Source organism: Chrysochloris asiatica, unplaced genomic scaffold (assembly GCF_000296735.1).
Source record: "Chrysochloris asiatica unplaced genomic scaffold, ChrAsi1.0 scaffold00027, whole genome shotgun sequence".
NCBI lineage: Eukaryota > Metazoa > Chordata > Mammalia > Afrosoricida > Chrysochloridae > Chrysochloris > Chrysochloris asiatica.
In genome coordinates this window covers 5,227,908-5,251,414 of record NW_006408545.1, presented here as the reverse complement: position 1 = coordinate 5,251,414, position 23,507 = coordinate 5,227,908, and the positions used below count along the sequence as shown (strand labels likewise).

General features: G+C 38.8%; 1 protein-coding gene and 1 pseudogene across 1 annotated transcript in view; both read right to left on the bottom strand.

Moving 5' to 3' along the window:
* Positions 1–23,507, bottom strand: part of CEP85L (centrosomal protein 85kDa-like) — a 159,794-nt gene that overhangs the window by 7,840 nt on the left and 128,447 nt on the right. Inside the window, exons 8-11 of the mRNA XM_006839889.1 lie at positions 22,337–22,491; positions 17,996–18,113; positions 16,181–16,231; positions 2,827–2,934 (exon numbers count right to left, since the gene is read on the bottom strand). Of these exons, the coding sequence (XP_006839952.1) occupies positions 2,827–2,934; positions 16,181–16,231; positions 17,996–18,113; positions 22,337–22,491 (432 nt within the window). The remainder of the gene's footprint in view (positions 1–2,826; positions 2,935–16,180; positions 16,232–17,995; positions 18,114–22,336; positions 22,492–23,507) is intronic.
* Positions 8,799–15,434, bottom strand: LOC102821763 (annotated as a pseudogene).

The window sequence follows — 23,507 nt, the reverse complement described above, 5'->3', positions numbered from 1 at the left end:
TTTAATCTTGTAGGTGGTGCTGTAGGATAGCACTGGACTGTTAACAGCAAGTTCAAACCCACCAGTCACTCAGACATCCCATGTTGTTGTTGTTAAATGCCATTGAGTCAGTTCCGACTCACAGTCTCTGAGCAGAGACTGGTGAGCTTTAACCACTGACACTGCGGTTCAAACTGACCTTGCAGTGCAGTGCATTAACCCACAGAGCCACACCAGGACTCTCAGAAACCCTATGAAAGGCTACTAAATGAGTCGGAATCAATGTGATCACACTTAACAATAGTCTTGTAGGTATACTTCACCAGTTGGGCTTATGAAAAATGTTTTTGTTGGTTATAAGTAATTTCAGGGATACTTTTATAAAAATTATAAATTTCTGCTGAAACATTACACAAAAATGTTATAGACATTTTGATGTCACTCCCTCTGACAGTATCACCTGGTTGGGTCCATACACACATCCCCTGATCCTCCTTAATGTCACCACCTTAATCTAATCATCATTGTTTATGTCATAGTCAAATCTCCAAAAATGATTATTTGCCATGATAGGAAGTATTTATTTCAAAAAATGTCTGATCTAAATCTCATCCTGTCTTTAGTTCTAACTGTAACTTACAAGAAATGTACGGGATTTTGTTTTGTTAAGAGTTGGTTCCAACACAACCAATGTAGGGAGGGGATAGAGAATAAGATAAATGACACTGTGAGGAAACAATCACACAATTCTAGGAGGTATGACAATCTATAGTCTATAAGACAGTAGGTCCATGTTTCTTCAACAAGTCACTATCATGGGGGAATAAAGCAGTCTAAGATTTATAAGACATAACAGTAAAATGCTATGGATTGTGCTTGATTCAATTCTAATTTCAAAAGCCACTATAAAAAAGCACTGAAGAAAAATTGGGGACATTTACATACGAATAAACTAAAATCATACATATGTAAATGTCCCCAGTTTTCCTCCAGTGGAACTAGGGATATCATTGTTGACATCAGATGGATCTTTGGTTTAAAGCAGAGAATACCAAAAAGATTAAACATCTTGACTACACAAAGGCTTTTGATTGTGTAGCTGATGACAAGCTATGGAAGACATTGCGAAGTATGAGTATTCTGGAATACTTAATTGTGCTCATGAGGAACCTGTACATAGACCAAAAGGCAGTTCCAACAGAACATGGGAACATCGAATGGTTTAAAATTAGGAAAGGTGTCCACAGGGTTTTCTTTCACCATACTTATTCAACCTGTATGCTGAGCAAATAATCCGAGAAGCTGGGTTCTATGAAGAAAAATGTGGCATCAGGATCGAAGGAAGACTCATCAACAACCTGTGATATTCAAATTATACAACCCTGCTTGCTGAAAGTGAGGAGGACTTAAAATACTTAAAGGATATTTTCAATAACCTCATATGCATGCGAAAGTTGGACAGTGAATATGAAGATTGTAGAATAATGGATGCCTTTGAGTTACAGTGTTGGAGGAGAATATTCAAAGTACCATAGGCTGCCAGAAGAACACACAGATCTGTGTTGGAAGAAGTGCAGCCAGAGTGCTCTTTGGAGGCCAAGATGGCCAGACGTAGTCTCTCATACTTTCGTCATATTGTCAGGAGGGACCAGTCACTGGAGAAGGATATCATGTTTGGTAAGGTGGTGGATCAGAGAAAAAAGAGGAAGACCCCCAGTGAGAAGGAATGGCAAAGTGGCAACGTCAATGGGCTCAAACGTGGCAACCATTGTGAGGTTGGCCCAAGACGAGGCAGTGTTTTGTTTTGTTGTGCATAGGGTTCCTATGAGTCGGTACTGACTCAATGGTACCTAACAACAACAACAAACCAAAATCAAACCAAATCTACTGCCAGTGAGTTAATTTCAACTCACAGTGACCCTATAAGGATACAGTAGAACAGCTCCAAAGAGTTTCCAACGCTATAAATCTTTACAGAAGCAAACTGCCTTATCTTTCTCCTGTGGAGAGGCTAGTGGGTTTGAACTACCAACTTTTTGACTAGCGGCTCAACACTTACTTATCCCATCACGCCACCATATGGACTTACAAAAATTTTTTTTAATTGCTGTCGAGTTTGTTCCAACTCAGAGCAATCCTGCATAGAGTTTGAACCACCAATCTTATAGTTAGTATTCCAGTGCTTATCCTACAGCATCATACCAGTACTCCACATGGACTGTTGCTCTTGTTAGCTGCCATCAAGTCGGTTCTGACTCACAGAAACCCTGTATGGGGTTTCTGAGGAGCAGCTGGGGTGTTTGAACTGTCAACCTTGTGGTTAGCAGTCCAGTGCTTATCCTCCAGTGTCACACCAGGAGTCTACATTGACTAGAAATTAAATGTTAAGGAATTATTATTGTCACTGGGTATGACAATGCTATTATGGTTACATATGATGTTTAGGGAACAATGTCATGACTGTTAAAACTAAATAAGATGCATTGTTTACATAACTGGTCTTTAAATACACGTCAGGTATTTCATCTTGTACTTAAAGGAAGAAAGTGTACTGAAGTGATGAAGTACCAGCACTGTGCACTTTCTTAAGCATTTTCAAGGGTAATTTGTTTACATTTAAATGTATGCCTTCTTTGCTAAGTTTGGAATCTAATGTATATAATATTTGAGTTTGCTATAGTTTAAGAATATAAAATTGTATTAGGAAACTTAATAGATTTAGTTAACTAGAACATAAAGTTAAAGTTCAATTTAAAAGAGACTATTAATATGTATAAATAAGCATTTAACTTAAAATATACATAGTAAATCACCTTTTAAAAGTTAATTCAGATTTCTTCTACTCACCCCAAGTAGTGCTTCTGTTAATCTCTGTATATTTCTTTCTTTCTTTTCTAGCTCTTCCACCATCTTTTGAGTGGTCAGTTTCTCTTTAGATAGTTTCCCTTGCATAGACTAGAATAAAGAAGATTAGAAAGCAAAGCATGTTACTACTTAGAAAGCTCAATGTGAATCTAACATAGGTAACCAGGAATACTGGCTTTGAATACTTCATATTTTCTTTCCTCTCTAACCCGTTGGAAGATGCAGCCTTTACTTCAGTACTTCTAGAGTCAGTGACTCCAGAGAAAAGAAGAGGGAAAACACGCCATCTTAACAAAATGATTTGTAACATGGGTAAAAGAAATTTTTGTCGAACCTAAAGTTGCTCTTTAATTCTGTTGTTGTTGTTGTTAAGTGCCGTCGAGTCGGTTCTGTTACAAATATTAAGAAAACTAATTTTTATTTGTTGGGAATATATTAAATCCATTCATTTTTTGTACATTTTTTTCTTATAGTCAATAAAGTACAATTCCCTACTTTCTATCATTGTAAACAAAGCTAAACTCCCTTCTCTCAGAGTCTCGTATTATAAGCAGTGACTCCGCCATTGAACTCAAGCCGATAGTCTATTATGGGACTTTGAAAATATCTTTTCCATGATACAAGTATAAATAATCTACACATGATGCAATTGTTAAAAAAAAATACACCAGAATGGTAAGCAGGGAATCTTACAAGTACTTGAGTCACTTCAGCTAGGTACAGTTCAGAAAAAAACTTGCCATAAACTCTGTGGTTATTAGTAAACTCTAGGTGTTTATACAATTTGTGTTGTTTTCAAGCCCACAAGATAAATAGACATATGCCCAGGGAATCTATTTCTTCCTTTTTTTTTTTTTTCAGATTTGTATATTTAGATTCTGAAAATGCATCAGATTGCTGACCATTTAAATAGCACAGTGTCCACTGTCAAGTTTTTTCCTTCCTGTTAACATCTGGGTAGGGTTAAAAGAGGACAGTCTCCACCATGATTTGATACAACACTGTAAATAAACAGTAGTTTTCTTATGTAAAGCAACAATATTCAACCAAATATATTACTATTTAATTTCATTTGTCTCCTAAATTCTAAAAAAATTGTATTTCATAACTCAAAAATTAGATACAAGTGAAAGCAAATTCCCTAACAAATACAGTTCCTTTCAGAGAAAGCTTATTTTGCATGCAACAAAACATAGCAGTCACATGAGATGGAGTATATATATTGTATTTCTGGATACTTTGTAACCTGTTCTTTCATTGAATGGTTATATAGAGATTTATTTACCTATATGATAGCTATGTTTCCTGGCTGACAAGATTACTTGACTGGAATTCAGATTTAACCTTCATTTTCTTAAGATTTGCTAATGTTCATTTTACTAGAATTATAGAAAAAGGTACCACACATCAGCTATACTAAAATTTAAATGTTTACAATGTTGCAATGTCATTCTTCAAAAGATTATGGGCATTTATTTATTCAGTTTTCAACTCAAGAGTCCTACTGAATGTGAGGAATAATTAGCCAGTAAATCTGATTAATATGTTCCTATGTAAGACTGGATTTAAATCAATGAAGAAACAGGCTGTATTCTCCATTAGAATAAATCAGAAATGTCTGCCAATCTGTTACAAGAAAGAAAAGTTCGGAATTCAGGATCATCATCACTGAGATTAAGAATAGTAACAGTCTGCTTCTGACTCACCAGAGCTGCTGTAATGCTATATAACTCACAAGCATTGCTCTAAGGGGAACCTGAACTGGTTTCCAAATATCTACAATGTCTCACCAAAATGAGTAAGCTGCTAGGATCCTCGCCTCCAGGTACTTCGTATGGTCATTTTTTAGGTTAAAAATTGGTATTAAGCATACTTGTGGTTCTGATGATGTTGGTGTGAAGTGCCGTTGAGTCAGCTCCGACCCATAGCAACTCTGTATAGGGTTTCCGAGGAGTAGCTGGTGAGCTACTTGACAAGTAGTTCAAATGGCTTTGCAGTCTGGCACACTAACACACATGTAAGGATCCACATGTAACCCACAGCTGCCGTCGAGTTGGTTCCAACCCATAGCAACCCTGTATAGGGTTTCCAAGGAGTAGCTGGTGAGCCATTTGACAAGTAGTTCAAATGGCTTTGCAGTCTGGCGCATTAACCCACATGTAAGGATCCAGAAATGCTAACTCTCCTCTGCCCCACAAATAACTCAAAAGGAGGGAAAGATAGATTTAGCTAACGTTCTACATAACTTGCCAATCTGTTTATGAAGCAAGGTTTCAAAGAAAACTTATTAGCAGTGAAACGTATGTATGTATTTGTGTGTGTGTGTGTGTGTGTGCACACCATACAGGACTTTCACAAGTTAATCCATGCACTCAGCAGAAATTATTGCTACATACTGCTCTACGCACTAGGCAACACTGTGTGAACAAAGTAGTCAACACTCGAAAGTAAAAAAGCCCAGCAAGTATGTAAGTTCTACAGTACTGTACATGAGAACTTGACTAGTGCCGTGGAGAACAGAGAGCACAACAAGGAGGACGGCAGGAGCTGAAATCTGAAAAGGGTGTGGTGGTGGTGGTGATGTGCTGTGGAGTCAGTTCCGACTCACAGAAAAGTGACACTTGGGCAGAGGCTTTAAGAAGGTGATCAACTGTTCCCCACAGGTATCCAGGAAAGCAGTGTAAAGGTTTTGAGGCAACTGGTGCCATCTGGGGTTGAGAACAAGCAAGAGCCAGGGAAGTTGAGGCTACTAGTGAGAGTCAGAGAAGGCAGCCACAGGAATAGAATGCAAGGCCTTAGGGGCCAGTGTAAGAACTCTGACTTTGCAAAGAATGAAGAAAGACTGAAGGGTCCTGAGCACTGGTGTCATGATCTGATTTTTGTTTAACAGAACACTTAAGCTCATAAGAATATAAGCAGGCAAAGGTGGGAGCAGGAAGAGATAACCCAGATACGAGGTGAAGAGGGCTAGACTCGGTGGCACAATGGAGGCTGTGATAAGGGGCCAGATTCTACATATATTCTGATGATAATAGAATTTGCTGACAAATACGAGGCTAGAGAGGAGTCAAGGATAAGTATAACGTTTCCTGTCTGAGCAAATAGAAGGACACACTTGCCATTAACTGAAAAGGGAAATACGGAAGGTGTAGCAGGGTTTATTTCTTTTTTGACTGGGCAAAGGGGAAGAAGGTAAGTAACTTAGTTTTAGACATGTTAAGTGCATGTGTCAAGTGGTGTTATTGAACAGGCAACTGGATCCACAGTCAGTTCAGAGGAGAATTTTGAACTATAGAGAAGTATTAGCAGTGGTAAACTTAGATATATACACAATATTTAAAGCCATGAAACATAAGATCACCAAAAGCAGCAGCACAGAGAATGAAACTCTTGAAATATGACACTATGTTTTTGAAAATAATTTACACACAGTCATACATTTAGTGTGCCTCTCCAAAATATGTGCCAATTTGGGAGGGCTTTGCTTTTTAGGGAGTCCTGGTGTGGTGCTGTGGGTTAATTAGCTGTATTGCAAGGTCAGTTTCAACTGCAAAGTCGGTGGTTCAAGCTCATCTCAGAAACCCTACACAGGGTTGCTTTGGGTTGGAACCAACTCCATGGCAATAAACAACAAATGATTTTCAGTGGATTGGAAGTTACGTAATAATATACTTTGGCTATTATGCAAAAGTATAATCACTTCTAGTGTGGCGCTGTGGGATAAGCACTGAATGGCTAACCACACAGCCAGCAGTTCAAATCCACCAACTACTCTTGGAAGCTCACAGGATCGCTGTGAGTCGGAACCAACTCAACAGCATAAAACAACATGATGTGATCTGATGGGATCAGCCCATCAGTTATATGGTTTTAGGGGACTAGGGAATGTAACAACATCCTCACTCCTGGCACAGCCATGATCTGATGTAAGAGGAGTTTTCTTGCGGTGTGGCCTGTGTCACTTTTTATTTTGCAAACAATGAAAGGAGAGAGCAGTGAGAGGAGGAGAGACCTAGGTACCACTAAGAAAGAAGAGGTGGGAACTGAGCAGGTCCTTTGGGTCTGGGGTTCCTGTGCTGAAAACCTCCTAGACTCAGGGGAAGACTGATGCCAAGATAGAAGAATATCTCCAAGGAAGGCCAGGCTCTTCTATGTTGAGACAAGGACTTAGATATGGCATTAAATCTAATCTGCACTGTCTACTAACCAACTGTATCTTTATTAAAGAGGATTTATGCTACAGGTCTCAACTTTGTTGCATCTAGTTATATAAGAAAAACAACATTAAAAAAAAACAGCAAAAATTCCTCAAAAAAGTAAGTTGCTCTGAGGTGTTTTCTGTTGACATTTTATTGTACATATTCAATTATTTAAAAACAAAGTACAAATCAATAATGTTCAATTTGCTGCTGAGAATAATTGAAAAATCCCATACTGTTATGAGTCTATTAATACAAGCATACTATTTTTGCAAGAGCTTTCATAAATATATGCAAAATGTAATAGCACTTGTATTAAGAAATAGCAATTAATAAGGGTGTGCATATTTAACAAGGTAGAAATTTATACTACCTACAGAGCATCAATAAAAGGAATATATTATTTGAATGAGATTTAATATTTCTCAATGTCTTTAAAAACATGAAGAGAAAGGATAGGGTTAGTGGTGCTTGCATAGACTTAAAAACAAGGTTCTGGATCCCTATCTTTGTGCCGATTTTTCTTGTGAAGTACTGTGAAAATTATGCAGTGTACATGCAGATGATACTTTTGAGTGTCCAGTTCACAAATCCTGTGAGTCATAAATCAACTTAAGTTTACTCAGGGATTCTGCAGGCTTGGGTCATAGTCTCCTGGGTCAGACTAAGTGAAAACTTGACCAAACCTGAGGAAACAGGACCTCAGTCTGAGTTAAGACTCTGCAAGTGTCTGAAGTGAACTATGGAACTTAGGAACTGTGCACAGCCATGTTCTGCTATTTGAGCTAAAGAAAGAAGTCAGTCTGCAGAGACGAATGAAACATGCTGCAATGAAAGAAGCATGAGAGCTTCTTCTTTCCTAACCACACCCACTGCCCACAATTGGATGTGGACTCACAGTGACCCTACAGGGCAGAGCAGAACTGTCCCTGAGGTTTCCAAGACTGTCAATCTTCATCAGCAGACTGCCCCACATTTTTCCTAAGGAGATGCTTATGGACACCTCTCTTAGGGTTAGCAGCTGAAAACTTCAACCACTGTACTATCAGGGTTCTCTTTCTTAAAGCCTGGTTCATTCCTACCTATAGATTTCACATCTTTCCATTCTTAAGTAGATTCTATTTCCACTTAGGCTAAATTCAGTGAGCTCTGTTGCTTATAATCAAAAAGAACAAATGACTTCGACCTGACCCTAATCCCATTATGCTTATGTTAAATATTAAAATGGGTCCATTCCAAGTTTAGCATAATGGGTGAAGTCCCTTATGGGCAAAGGCTTTTGTTTTATTCATTCGGTATGCCTTAGACAAGTGCCTGGCCCATGACAGGCACTCAGTAAACAGTTACTAAATGAGATGAATGTGAATAAAAGAAAAGGTGTGAGAGTTATTATTGATTCAATACCCAATTTAGTTTTTGTTAAAGTGAAAGCCCACGCTTACTCAATCAACAAATTACCAAGTTATTATGTGCTAGGCACTGTGTTAAGTGTCAAATTGGGTAACAACTGTTTAAAAACCTTAGAGCATCTATACTATGATAGCAGAAAACATATTTAGTAATGAATTGAACATAGATTGAAAGTTTTATTATTTAATTTGTTTTCTTTTGCCTCAGAAAGTGACATTTATTCAAAGGGAAAAAATATGAAAAGCTATCCCTCCCTGGGCTCCCTGTCCCCTGCTGCTGTTCCTCCTTGACTCCCCAGGAATGAGCCCTGGCCAGGACTAGGGAGCACAACAGAAAGCCCCTCTCTCAAATGAGGTCAGCAACACTGAAGGGCATCTCCTCAAGGGAGGCGTTACAGAAGGTCTCAATGTCTCAAAGTGTCCTTTTGTCACTTTCTGTCACCAGTTTAACAGCCACACCCTTATGGCAAAAAGGTCCACCATGACCAATTCTGTGGATACAGTCTTTCCTGTTGGTGGGAAGATCAGAGCTGATGACTAAGGAAAGCTGCTGCACATCAAGGCCTCTGGCCATGGCCAGCAGGTCAGTGGTAATCAGTTCTCTGCTAGAACCAGAACGAACTCCCTCATGATCACATCTTATTCTTTGTGGTCCATATCTCCATGCATGGTGGAAATAGTAAAGTCTTGGGCATGCATCTTCTCAGTGAGCCAATCAACCTTCCTCTGAGTGTTAATGAAGATGACTGCCTGGTGATGGTCAAGGTTTCATACAAGTAAGTGTGTCCAATTTCCACTCCTTGCGTTCCACACGTAGGTAGAATTGACAGAAACCCTTCAGGGTCAATTCTTCCTTCTTGAAAAGAAGCCGAAAGGGGTCCCTCGTGAATTTCTTGATCACCTCAAGCACATCAGAAGGCACTGTGACTGACAGCAAAATGACTTGGGTGTTGCTGTTGAGTACTGAAATATGTCAGAGATCTGGTCTTTGAAGCCACCGCTTAACCTCAGCTTCATCTAGTACAAATAGCTTGATGGATTTGGGAAACAGGTATCTTTGATGAAGCGTATCAAACACACAGCCTGGGAAACCCATGATGATATGAGGAGGCTCCATCTGCAGTTTCTGCACTTCAGCATGCACAATGGTGTCCCCAGTGCAGGCATGGCAGGAGGGCCCATGTAATCTAATGCCATCACCACCTTCTGTATCTGCTGAGCAATTCTCAAGTGGAAGCCAGGACCAACGCCTAGGTAGTCTTTAGGTCTAATTGAATCAGCTGCAGAACTCGTATGGCAAAACAGCCATTTTCCCAGTCCCAGACTGGACTTGAGTGATCACATCATAACCCTTGATACAAAGAAAATTGACTCACTGCTGAATGGCAGAAGGCTTCTCAGAACCATAGAAATAGATGCCTCAGAGCAGGGACTCTGAGAAGTTCATTCAATCAAAGCAACAATTTCATTGCAGTTCCTCTAAACAACATCTTCAGGCTCCATGCCATCTGGGCCACTGTCTCTGGATCTCTCACACTAGGGCCTGATAGGCAACTGTCCTTCCCCTTTGACTAGGCCCTGGTGGCAGAGTCGGCTGCTGATCTCCGCTACCAGATTCCTCTGGACAGCTTCTCCTGGCTTTGTTTGCCCTGCAACCCCATGCAGTATTCTCAGAAGGTAGTGATAATGTAATTTTAATATTATTAAGATGTCTCATAGGAGCTCTGGTAGCATAGTGGTTACGAATCGGGCTGTGAACCACAAGGTCAGCAGTTCGAAACTACCAGCTGTTCCACAGGAGAAAGATGAGGCTTTCTGCTCCTGTAAAGATTTGCAGTCTCAGAAACCCTGTGCAGGGTCACTGAGTCGGAACCAACTCCATGGCACATAACAACAACAACTAAAACCAAACCCTCTGTCATCGAGTGAATTCTAACTCATAGTAACTCTACATAGGATTTCCAAGACTAAATCTCTATGGGAGCAGACAACTTCATCTTTCTTCCGAAGAACGGCTAGGCTGGTGGGTTTGAACTGCCAACCTTGTGGTTAGCAGCCCAACGTCTAACCTACAACACCCCCAGAATTCCTTATTAAGATGGCAATGCTCCCCACGTTGATTTATAAATTTGACATAATAGCTCTCAGGTGATTCTAAAATTCTTAATTTCCAAAATAACCAAAACAATCTTAAAAAGAGTAGAGTTGGAAGAACTTACACTTCCTAATTTTAAAACTTACTTAAAAAGCAAAGTAATTAAGATAGTGTGATTCTTGTACAGGAAAAGTGATAGTGATTAGTTAGAAAAATAGAATTGAAAGTCCAGAAATAAATATCCATGTGTTGATGGTCAACTGATTTTCAACAAGGGTGCCAAGACAATTCAGTGCAAAAGAACAGTCTTCAATGTGTTGCTGGGACAAACCTCATATACCACCATAGAAAATGGACTCAAAGTGGACTCAAAACCTAAATGTAGCTTTGACAAAAGGCATGCTGCTTCAGTTACTATGGTTTTCAAAAATTACTAGGCATTTCTGATAAGATTTCTATTTTTCATGCATCATAAAGCAATTTCAGACAGGCAAATATTTTAAAAATTAAAAATATCTTTAGGAAGAAAGAGAGAACTTCATGCCAAGTAACATTGCAATGGTAAAATGTGGCCAATGGTGCTTGAATAACATAATGAATGAACATAACTAATGTCACTGAATTGTACAGGTGAAGACTTAACTGTCAAATGGTTTGCTATATAGAGTTACCACAAAGAGGGGTAAAATATTGACAAGAATGACATGTAATTATTCTTCTAAAAACTGGACAAAGGTATTAAAATAAATTATAAGAGCTCTGAACAAATACAAAAAAGTACATTTTAATTAATACAAATACAATGTAAAAGACAGTATTTGATAAATAAAATATCAAGAGCCTTATTCACCAAGTGACAATGATAATGTTCATGTGTTAATTATCCTTAATTTAGGATGAGAGAACACTTACTCATATTTATTTTCTGGAAAATACTATCAACTGAAATAGAAATTCCTTTCACAGGTATCAATAAGTGAGGGAACTTAATGATTTTGTGGTTCTAATGGCTTGTGTCCACCACTTGTTTATCAGCTTACCCTACTGTGGTACCTTGTGTATTACTGTGATGCTAGAAGCTGTGCAGTATTTTAAATGTAACCAGTACTTTAAATGCCAGCAGGGTAACTGGATTTTAAATACCACCAAGGACAAGTTTCAGTAGAGCTTACAGACTAAGACAGACGAGGAAGACGGAGAGGCACACCACTTCTGAAGGATGAGCCACTGAGAACCTTATGAATAACAGTAGAATATTGTCTGATATAGTGCTGGAAGATGAGCCCTTCAGGTTGGAAGGCACTCAGAATACAACTGGGTAAAAGCTGCCTCCTCAAAGTAGAGTTGACCTTACTGATGTGAATGAATGGAGCAAAACTTTCTAGATCTTCATGTGCTAATTTTGGCAAAACTCAAAATGAGAATGTTGTTGTTGTTGTTAGGTGCCACCAAGTCGGTATATTGACTCATAGCAACCCTAGGCACAACAGAATGAAACATTGCCCGGTCCTGGGCTACCCTTACAATTGTTGCCACGCTTAAGCCCATTAGTGCTGCCACTCTGCGAATCCATCAAGCTAGGGATCTTCCTCTTTTTCTCTGACCCTCCACCTCACCAAACTTGATATCATTCTCCAGTGATAGAATGCAAACACTCATTAATAATCAGAAAGTGGAATGTATGAAGCATGAATCTAGGAAAACTGGAAGTCATCAAAACAGAAATGTTATGCACAAAGATTGATATTCTAGGCATCGACAGCATTTAACAAGTAAGCTGAAATGGACTGATATTGGCCATTTTTAATTTGACAACTATATGGTTTACTATGCCGAGGAGGAAAGGCATCAAATTTATAGTGAAAAAAGAACATTTCAAGATCTTAAAGTACAATGCTGTCTGTGTTAGTATACTACTCACTACTCACAGGCCTGCAAGAAAGAGCAGTAAATACCACTATCATTCAAATTTACACATCAACCACTAAAGCCAGTGATGACGAAATTGAAGCACTCTGCTCTGGTAGCGTAGTGGTTACAAATCAGGCTGCGAACTCTAAGGTCAGCAGTTCAAAACTACCAGCTGTTTTGCGGGAGAAAGATGAGACTTTCTGCTCCCGTAAAGATTTACAGCCTCGGAAACCCTGTAGAGGGTTGCTATGAGTCGGAACCGACTCCACGGCACATAACCACCACCATTACCATCTTAAGTCTGAAGACTAAAATTAAAGAATTCTACTATTATGGGTCGGAATCGACTTAATGGAACTTAACAACAACAACAACAAAACTACTATTATGGAGTCCTGGTGTAGGCTGTGGGTTAATGCGCCAGACTGCAAAGCTGTTTGAACTGCAAGGTTGGTGGTTTAACTCACCAGCAGCTCCTTGGAAGCCCTACACAGGTCGCTATCTGTCAGAACCAACTTGACAGCACTTAACAACAACTACTATTTCAGTCTGATATCAATTAAACATTCATGTAAGATGCACTGATAATTACTGGTGACTGGAATGCAAAAGTTGGAAACCAAAAGGAGGGATGCTGTTGTTTTAAGTGCTGTGGACTTGCAACCCTGTATAGAATTTCCAAGGCTGTAAATCTTTGTGGGAACACAAGGCCTCATCTTTCTCCCACAGAAAGACTGGTGGACTTGAATCTTCAGCCTTATGGTTTGCAGTCCAGTGCTTATTGTATGGAGCCACTGTGCTCCCAAGAGGAAGAATTGTTGTTGTTGTCAGGTGCCATCGAGTCGGAACTGACTCATAACGATCCCATGCACAGCAGAACGAAACAATGGGCAACTGGAAAGTATGGCCTTCATGACAGAAATGATGCTAGAGAATCACATGATAGAATTTATGTGACCAATGACTTATTCGTGGCAAATGCCTTTTTCCAACGACATAAAAGGTGACTATATATGTGAATCTCACCAGATGAAAAAACACAGGAATCAAATTGGTGGTATCTCTGGGAAGAGTCCTGGCATGGTGCTATGGGGTAAAGCACTGGATCGAAAGATCGGTTTGAATCACAAGGCTGGCAGTTCAGAATCACCAGCTGCTCCTTGGAAACCCTATACAGACTCACTATGAGCCAGAATTGACTCAATGGCAACCAAACAACAACAACAAATGAGAAGAGATGATGAAGCAGCTTAATATAATCAGCCAAAACAAGTCTAAAGAAAGACGACCCAACAGAATGTGCAATCATCAAATAGTAATATCACTAGTAAAAATTTTGCTTAAGAAAATTAAAAAATAGTTGCCGCACTAAATGACAGAGAGCTGCCAGAAATTCAAGCAGGTTTCAGAAAAGGACATGGAACTAGGGGTATCCTTGCTGACATCAGATGGATCTTGGCTAAAAGCAGAGAATACCAGAAAGATGTGCTATTGTACCGTATTGACTATGCAAAGGCATTGGACTGTGTGGATAAACAAACTATAGATAACATTGTGAAGAATAAGTAGCCCACAACACTTAATTATGCTCATGAGGAACCTGTACATAGACAAGGGGGCAACTGTTCAAATGAAAGGCTTAAAATGAGGAAAGGTATGTATCAGGATTGTATCTGTTCCCCATACTTATCCAACTGTATGCAAAGCAAACAATCCAAGAAGCTGAAGGATATGAAGAAGAGTGTGGCAGCAGGATTGAAGAAAGACTTCTTAACAGCCTGTGGCATACAAAAGGCGCCACCATGCTTGTTAGAAGTGAAGAAGACTTAAAATACTTACTGATGCAGATCAAAGACTGTGGACTGAACCTCTTGGTATTATTAAACTGTTAACAGTATTTACATATTCGTGTCTCTAATCCACACTTAGTTTCTTGAACATGGAGACTGTGTAGATCATCTCCATATTTAAACCCTAACAAGAGTACAGGATACATTACAATACACATCAAAAATTTGTGGATGAAACAGACTTCTGTTCTTTTATTCACTAACCAGATAATTACTGAGCACCTACTTATATGCCAGGCGTTGTGCTTGGCTGCATTCTAGTGGAGTTATGTGGAGAAAATGCACAGAATACAATTACTAGGGGGAAAGGAGGCGTCGTGGTAAAAGGAGAGTGGTTAATTCTACCAGCTCTCTGAAAAGCATGTTTTCAGGTTTCACAGCAGTATTGCTTCTGAGCATGTGGGTTTTGCAGGAAGAGCATAGCACTTTTGGGAACTACAAACACTAAAACTGACTTGAGGTGTTGCATGTGCATGTCTACATGCAGTATGTCTGCAGGTGAAAACATGGTAAGTCCTGAGGTAAGAAAGAGCTATAGCAGCAGATTTCAGGAATAGCAGGCTAAGAATTTAGGGCTTTATCCCACAGATAATAAGGAACTACTGGGTTACTTCTACACTTGAGGAGCATCACATCACCTAAACATCATCAGAGAGGACTGAGGCAGCGTGGGCAGTAGGAGCATAATTGGAAGATAAAGAAGTTAGGAGAAAAACATATGATGAGAGAACAGACCTTTATGTTTAACCAAAATCCAAGCCACTGTGCCTCAAGTCAATTCCAACTCATAGTGACCTAGAGGACAGAGTTGAATTGCCTCATAGGGTTTGCAAGATGATAATCTTTACAGAACAAGGAGCCCAAGCACAGTGACTAAAGTGCTTGGCAGAAACCAAAAGGTCAGCACTAGGGAACATGCCAGATGTTCCACAGGATAAAGATGAGGCAGTCAACTTCTGAAAGGTTACAGCTTTGGAAACCCTATGGGGAGTTTCTAGTCTATGTATTATTTGTTGTTAGGTGCTGTCAAGTCATAGCGACTATAGCTATGCATAACAGAAAGAAACACTGCTCAGTCCTGCACCATCCTCACAATTGTTATGTTTGAGCCCAGTACTGCTGGCATTGTGCTAATCCACCTCATTGGGGGGTGGGGGGGCGCGGTCTTCCTCTCTTGCCCAAAATATATTCTTCTCCAGAGACTGGTCCCTCCTGATAACGAAGTCTCGCCATCCCGGTTTCTAAGAAGCATTCTGGCTGTACTTCCTCCAAGACAGAATTGTTTGATCTGGCAGTCAATGGTACTTTCAATATTACTCTCCAATACCACACATAATTCAAATGTATCGATTCTTCACCAGTCTTCTTTATTCATTGCCCAACTTTCACATGTATATGAGGCAACTGAAAATACCATGGCTTAGGTCAGGAGTACCTTTGTCCTCAAACTGGTATCTTTAATACTGAACACCTGAAAGAGGTCATGTGCAGCAGATTTGCCTAATGCAATACGTCATTTGATTTCTTGACAGCTATTTCCACCATGAGTGTTGTTTATAAATCCAAACAAAATGAAGTCTCTTAAGACTTCAATCTTCTCTTCATTTATCTGATGCTATTTATTGGTCCAGTTGTGAGAACTTTTGTTTTCTTTACATTGAGCTGCAATCGATACTGAAGGCTATAGTCTTTATTCTATATACTATGTTGTTGTTGTTGTTAAGTGCTGCAAATTGGTTCTGACTCTTAGTGGCTTGCTTAGTGTTTCCAAGGAGTGGCTGTTGAGTTTGAACCACAAACTTTGTGGTTCAAACAGACCTTGCAGTCCAATGCTTATCTTACAGCACTACATCAGCACAAAGTATTCCTTACCTGAATTTCTAAAATCATTCCATCAATTTCAACTTGCTGGCTGTCTATTATCTAAAATACAAGAAATAAATATCAGTTTGAATCAAATCAATTTTTTTCTGTTGCTTTATAACAGCACCATTATTTTAAGAAAACAAGAGACCAGAGAATTTAAGATTAGAAAAAAAAATTGTGATTAAAAAAAAAAAAAGTATTCACACCTACTTTCCTTTAAATAACAACATGAATTGGACTTCAGAAAATGTACAATGCAAAAGGCTTTTAGTTCTTGATAAAATTTTTCTCTAATTTATGCAAATTATAAAAATAACTGAAATCAACTTTGAATAATCTAGACAGGAAAAAGATATCCTTTCGTTTTTAAAAAAGAAGAAATAGAATTATTTTGTTGCTTTATTTTAATTCAAATTATTAAAATGTATGTAAATTGCCATTTCCTTTCCAAATAAAAACATTTACACTAAAAATCATATAAGCTATTAAATATCAGCAAAACTATACAGTGACCACCTGGTTCTACTTGTAAGCAGAAGTGGGGGTTGGGGGGAGGAAATGCAGCAATGAAGACATGGGCTGAGCCTGGCTATGTTCCATAAGCACCCGTTGACCTTGAGATGAGAGAGAGAATAGGAAGGGCTGGCTGATCTGAAGTTTAGGAAGATGTGTGACCTCCTAAACCCATTGGCACTGATCTAGCCCCTGGGGGCTAGGGCTGAGAGTGAAGTAGCCAGCTGGTAGGTGTCCATGAACTTCCAAACTTGCAGCTAGCATCCATTTGACCTAGCTTAGATTGCTGTTGTTGTTGTTAAATGCCATCGAGTCAATTCCGACCCATAGTGAACCTGTGTAGGGTTTCCAAGGAGCAGCTGGTGAGCTTGAACTGCCGACCTTGCAGTTCAAATGTGTAGTCTGGCACATTAACCACAGCACCACACCAGGTTAGCAGACCAGAATTCAAACCAAGGAAGATAAAGATGTTTGATACTGAGAACAAGTGGAAAATTGCTACAATCTGACAAACTAAACTTTTGGCTAATAATGTAGTGACTCAAAATCCAACCAGACTGGAAGGATTCTTCCTATCAAGGAACAACCTTGTTCCCTCAGTGTACTGGGTTGACAGGGATGAGAAATTTAACATTCGCTATCAAAAATGAGGGGGCTACCAAAGGCACAAAGTGTCTGGCTTATAAGATTTTAGAAGTATGCTTAGTTGCAGGGAATGAGGTGCAGGGGTGGGGGAAGGTAATCTCCACTGAATAGTGTCCCTCTTTCACAGATGGATCTGGTGAAAGGAGATGGGAGACAAAGTTAATAGGATTTTATGATTCAATTGTGAATAACTGTTAGCAGGTTTAATTTTAATTGTCACAACTTTAATTGTAGAAGATGTGAAACTAAAAGGAGGGAGTAGGTAAATCCTTCATTTCAAGAACAGACAATCCCAGGACCATCAAGAAAGCAGAGCATGAGTAGAATGTGAGACCCCGATTCAGGAAAGTGGCAACAGCAAAGACGGTGGCTGTATGCCTGTGGGTAGGAGGCTGGCTGGCAGAATGTGCCCTTTGGACATTTAAATGAATATATATTTTTTTGTATTGTAAGTGTACATCAAATATTTTTAACTTGTTCATTTATGAACTATAAGATGTAAATGAGTAATCACAGGGAGGAAGTGAGATAAACGTTGTTGCAGGGAAGGGACTGTAATCACTGAGATGATTTGCTGAATGTAGAACTGATGATCTTGTCTGTAAACTTTCACCCAATTCGCAATAAAAAGTTTTCTCATTATTATCAAATATATCTACTGACCTTACTAGCATTTTCATTTTGTTCTCTGAGGTTATCATTTTCATTCTGAAGCTGCTTTGCATCTAACATGGGGAGACGGATTCCATCTTCAAGGCATCTTTCAACTTTTTGCTGCAAACTGTTTTAAAAAGATATAATCATATGAAGAAAATAGGGCTACTTGTTGAGTACAATCCTCTAGGTGACTTCAACTACCTGAAGTCCCTGCTTAGGGTCTATAATTCCTTTTACTCACACAATAATCAAAACACAGAGGCAACAGATGAACACTTGTATTTCATACCAGTAGACAGTGGCCATAATCACCTGGTAGCTGATCAGCTTTTCAGAAATGGCAAATTTGAGCCCAGAGTGAAGAGCTAGATGGTCAATAAGTAACATTCTTAGACCCTATAGACTCTAGTAAGGAGCTCTGGTAGCGTAGTGGTTATGAGTCGGGCTGCTAATGTCAAGGTCAGCAGTATGAAACACAAGCAGTTCCGCAGAACAAAGATGAGGCTTTCTGCTCCCATAAAGACTTACAGACTCTGAAACCCTATGCAGGGTCGCTATGAGTCAGAACATTACCACCACCACAGAGTCTAGTGATGTCCCTCATAGTCCTAACCTAAGCTCTGCAACCTAGCGATCATTCCCCCTCCTTAAAATTCAGAGTTCATGATGAAAATGCCTGTAGTTGAAGCTCTAATATATGGATACACATCTTTTGCCTTTCATTCTGAATTCAGCAAAAGTTTCCTTGTAAAGGAAGAAATGTAATTCCACTAGTTTGCACAACAGCTTGTAAATGAAAGAAGCTGTTGCATAAACCAGTGGAATTACATTTCTTCTATGCTTATTACTTTGACCTTGTGGTGCTATGGGTTGGTTAATATGCTGGACTGAAAAGTTGCTTTAAAACCTCAAGGTCAGGGGTTCAAGTTCACCAGCTGCTCCTTGGAAACCCTATATAGGGTTGCTCGACAGCACTTAACAACAACAACAACAAACAATTCTTGTTTTATCCATGATGCAGAGCTGTATTTTAGGAGCAGAAACAACAAAAGGTGCCTTATGGGAAATTAAGAGTAAGAGTAAAGGGAAAAAATACAGAGGTTAGCCTTGAGGCAGGAAGAGCAGTAGTGTTTGGGTTAAAAGGAACATTAGCAATAATGGCCAAAATAAAAATCAAATCAACATTAAGAAATCCAGTACCAGTCCTAATTTAGCTTGGAATAATATTTAGGAGTTGTACAATACACTAACAGAGTCCTGGTGTGGCCTTGTGGGTTAATGTGTTGGACTGCAAGGTCTGTTTGAACCATATGGTTGGAAGTTCAAGCTCACCAGCCACTCCTTGGAAACCTTATACAGGGTTGCTATGGGTCAGAATCGACTTGATGGCACTGAACAACAACAACACAGTACTAACAGAAATAGGCTTATCATTTGAGTTTTGTGATCTTCATTATTTTTCTTCTTTCGAGCAATACAGCTATGTTGTGTTTTTCCTTCCTTCCAAAACAGAAGTAATACTGTACCTAGATTTTGCACAAGAAATGACCCTAGATAATACAACAAGGGCTTCAGACGTGTTAGTATTTAATAGTGCCTGAAAATTTTTTATGTATTACCAATGTAATTGTTGTTGAGTGCCATCAAGTTGGCTCTGACTCATAGCAACCCTATATACGGTTTCCAAAGAGCTGGTGGGTTTGAACCACTGACTTTGCGGTTAGCAGTTCAGTACTTATCCTAGAGTGCCACACCAGGACTTCAATGTAGTACACATTATTGCTTTTCATGAGAATATTTGCTTTTTCAGTCTAAACATGAAAAATTAACTGATTGTATTTAAAAAAACTTTTTTTTTTCCAATTTGGAATCAAGATACTCCTATGTATTTATAACATAATACTGCTTAAGATGATGCATTGAAATATTAACATATGCTTAAGATGATGCATTGAAAATATTAACATCTCCCACACGCACACATACACAAGGCCAGCCACAAAAAGGGGGAAATATACTATATCTTGGGGGAAAAACACATTTTCTTTCATGTATACATTTTCAGGTTATGAGGTATACTCACTTGTTGTTGTTGTTGTTAAGTACCACAGAGTCGGTTCCGACTCATGGCGACCCTGCACAGGGTGTCCGAGGCTTGTAAATCTTTACGGGAGCAGAAAGCCTCATCTTTCTCCTGCGGAACAGCTGGTAGTTTCGAACTGCTGACCTTGAGGTTCACAGCCCAATTCATAACCATTATGCTACCAGAGTTAGGAAAACAATAAGTCTCACTAATAGCAAAGATGCCTACTCTTCTATTAGGGATTCCACCCACATATTCCATTTCTAATAGAAAACTTTTTTATTTCATTTATAAACTCCAGTAGTTCTTAAGTATTCATAAAGTAGGAAATTGAGAAACATTCTCTAAAAGTAAACAAATGTTTCATAGTCACATACGTATCTGAAGTTCATTAAGGAATATTATTACAGAGCCAAGACAGCTGACATTACTCCACCCACTCACCCAAATCAAATGACACCAGAGTCATACAGTTACTGAAAAACTATAGAAGAGCTTCTTGGTCATTTGTATCTATCTGAGATGAAGAGAAACTTTCTGAGATACAGTCATCACAGATCAGTGTCAATATAAAGAGATCAACAAGGAATTCTAAAAAGTACTGTACAAAATCTTTCCAAATCAAGAATACTAGGCTCAACGCTCTCAAAACAGCTAATAAAAAAGGAAGTGCTAATAGATGTAAATGGTCTCCTGGTGTGGTGCTGTAGGATCAGTACTGGACTGTGAACCACAAGGTTGGCAGTTCAAACCCACCATCTGCTCCTTGGAAACCCTATACATGTCCCTATGAGTCGGAACCAACTCGACAGCACTTAACAACAATAATACATGTAAAGTCATACTAAATATGTAAACACACATAATGGAACAAAATAATAATGTCAGAATTATTTTCAAGGTTTTCTAATTTAGCTCCTAAGACAATACAGCCTGAATTTATGATCATAATGTTTTATATATCCAGAAGAAACACATTATCTCCTTTTGTTGAATTGATAGAAAGAGAAAGTACAGTTGCATTAGTGGAGGTCAGAAAGCTGTTTTGAGTCTAGAAAGTATAATGTAAGGTATGGAGTTGTAAGTTGGGAAATTAAAGAGCAAGAAAGAAAGAAGGAGGAGAAAAATAAGGGTAGAATCAAAAGCATTTAATTTTTAAAATTTGGAACTAAGATTAGGAACACTGAAGATGAAATTTTTTTTTCAGAAAGCAAAGATTTTCTGCAAGGGAAAAATCCAAGGGAAACAAGTACACCAGGTAAATTAAAGACTTGGAAAGTAACAGTTAAGCCGTCTTATCATGTATTTATAAGATGGAGTTTGATTAAAAGTTGTCAACAAACTATATTATGTAATAGATAGATAGGCACAAACAGTATATCTCTTACATTTAGCTTTTTATTTTGATATCTTATTCTTTAGGATCATTTTACCTATTGAAGGTTGTTGTTGTTGTTGTTAAGTGCCGTCAAGTCGGTTCCGACCCATAGCGACCCTGTACAGGGTTTCCAAGGGTGTAAATCCTTACGGGAGTAGAAAGCCTCATCTTTCTCCCGCGGAGCGGCTGGTAGTTTTGAACCGCTAACCTTAAGGTTCGCAGCCCGATTTGTAACCACTACGCTACCAGAGCTCCTTTTAGTAATCTATTAATTGGCTTAAGTTTCATAAAAGGAGAGTACGTGTGCCCATATATATAGCATAGTTCTCTAGGCCTTTCAGAAATCCAGTTTCCATTTCTAAGCTGAAATATATTAGATGAAGACCTTATCAATGATACCCTAACTGCAATTTTAACTGTATTAACTTTAAAGATAAGAGAATCATAAGACAAGATATAAGAGCCAATGTGAAGGTACATGGCAAAAAGGTACATGCACCTCATATAAGGTGCAATCAATAATTTATTTTATTAAGAACAGTTTGAGCATCTTTATTTTTGCTGTTTATTTTGCTTTTTTGTTGTTCTTTACATTTTTTACTTATTTTTTGACAAAGCCAACAGATTAAAAGTTTGTCTGATACTTCCAGTCTTCAAGTACATTTTTACTATTCTAATCTAAAACCTTTGACAAGATATCATGTTGCATGGAGATGTTAATTCACAATTGAGACAACTTGCTTCAATTAAATTATACTTTTGGCTCATAACATCACATTTCTAAGAATGATATAACAGTAGTTATAAATTCTTTGCTGTGAAATAATTTATGAAAATTATTAATAATTTTAAAGTAATGTGTATAGATAGCTGCAGTTTTTCTTACCTCTGTACTGTGGTTACCAACTCCTTTTCTTTCTTTTTCTGGCAAATCAGTTGAGCCTCTTTCTCTTGACACTGTTTTTTAATCTCTTCAAGCTTTTTCTCCATATCTATCAAAGCCTCTTGCAAATTCTTATTTTTTTCTTCCAGAACCTGAAGCTAAAGAGATTTTTTTTTAAAGCTCATACACTAGCCAGAAACATCATCACAGAAAGCTTGTAAGTCCATCTTCAGCCTACAACTGATTGGAATACCTAAAATGGGGCTACAACTTGCCCAGTGAAGGAGGCTTCCTATGGAGCCTTTGCATTGCATAAGACCATAGGTGGAATCCTGATCCCCATCCAGAATCTTCTGAGGTGAGAAATTTCCACTTGAAAGGACAAGCAGACCAGCCTGGAGTGGCTAGAAGAACAGAAGATACTTCTTGAAAGACAGACTAGCAGGAAAAAACAAAAACAATAATGGCAGTCTGACTTACTACTACAAGAATAAGCAAGTTGTTCGCTGCCTGGGAACCATCAAGGCAAGCAATTGGGTCCCATCAGGGCAAACCCACTTCTAAAGATTTAAACTCCAAGGTAATACACCAGCAGGCAAGTAGTCTTGCTGGTGACCACATTGGTCACCAATAAAGGGAAGTAGGAGGAAAGGTAGAATCTCCACTGAATGGTTTCCAACTTGTCTGGACAGGGCTGATGAAAGAAGATGAGGATAAGACTCTTGTGGTTCAGAAGTGAATAATTGCTATCAGGACTGATTATGAGTGTTGGAAATGTAAAGGTAGACGTTTTGTAACAAAAGGAGGGGAGTGGTTGATTTTGCAGTCCAGGAGCAGAGGTCCCTGGGACCATCAAGGGAGAAAAGCAGAGTGTGGGACCCTATATAGAGAAGCAGTGACGCCAGAGATGGAAGCAGAGAAGATGACGTGGAGAGATGGAGTGGCTGGGGACTCTGAACTCAAGGAGGGAGAGGGTCTGTGTGCTGATGGCTGGGGGGTGGGGCCAAGGCTTGCAGGGTATACCCTTTGGTTGTTTGATGATGCCTGTAGGGGGTTTTAATCATTGCAATGAAACAAATACAATAGGATGAATGTAAAGCTAATATTCTCCCATGTAAACTATCACTTAATTCAGAATAAAAACTTTTAAAAGAAAGTTAATACACATGCAATG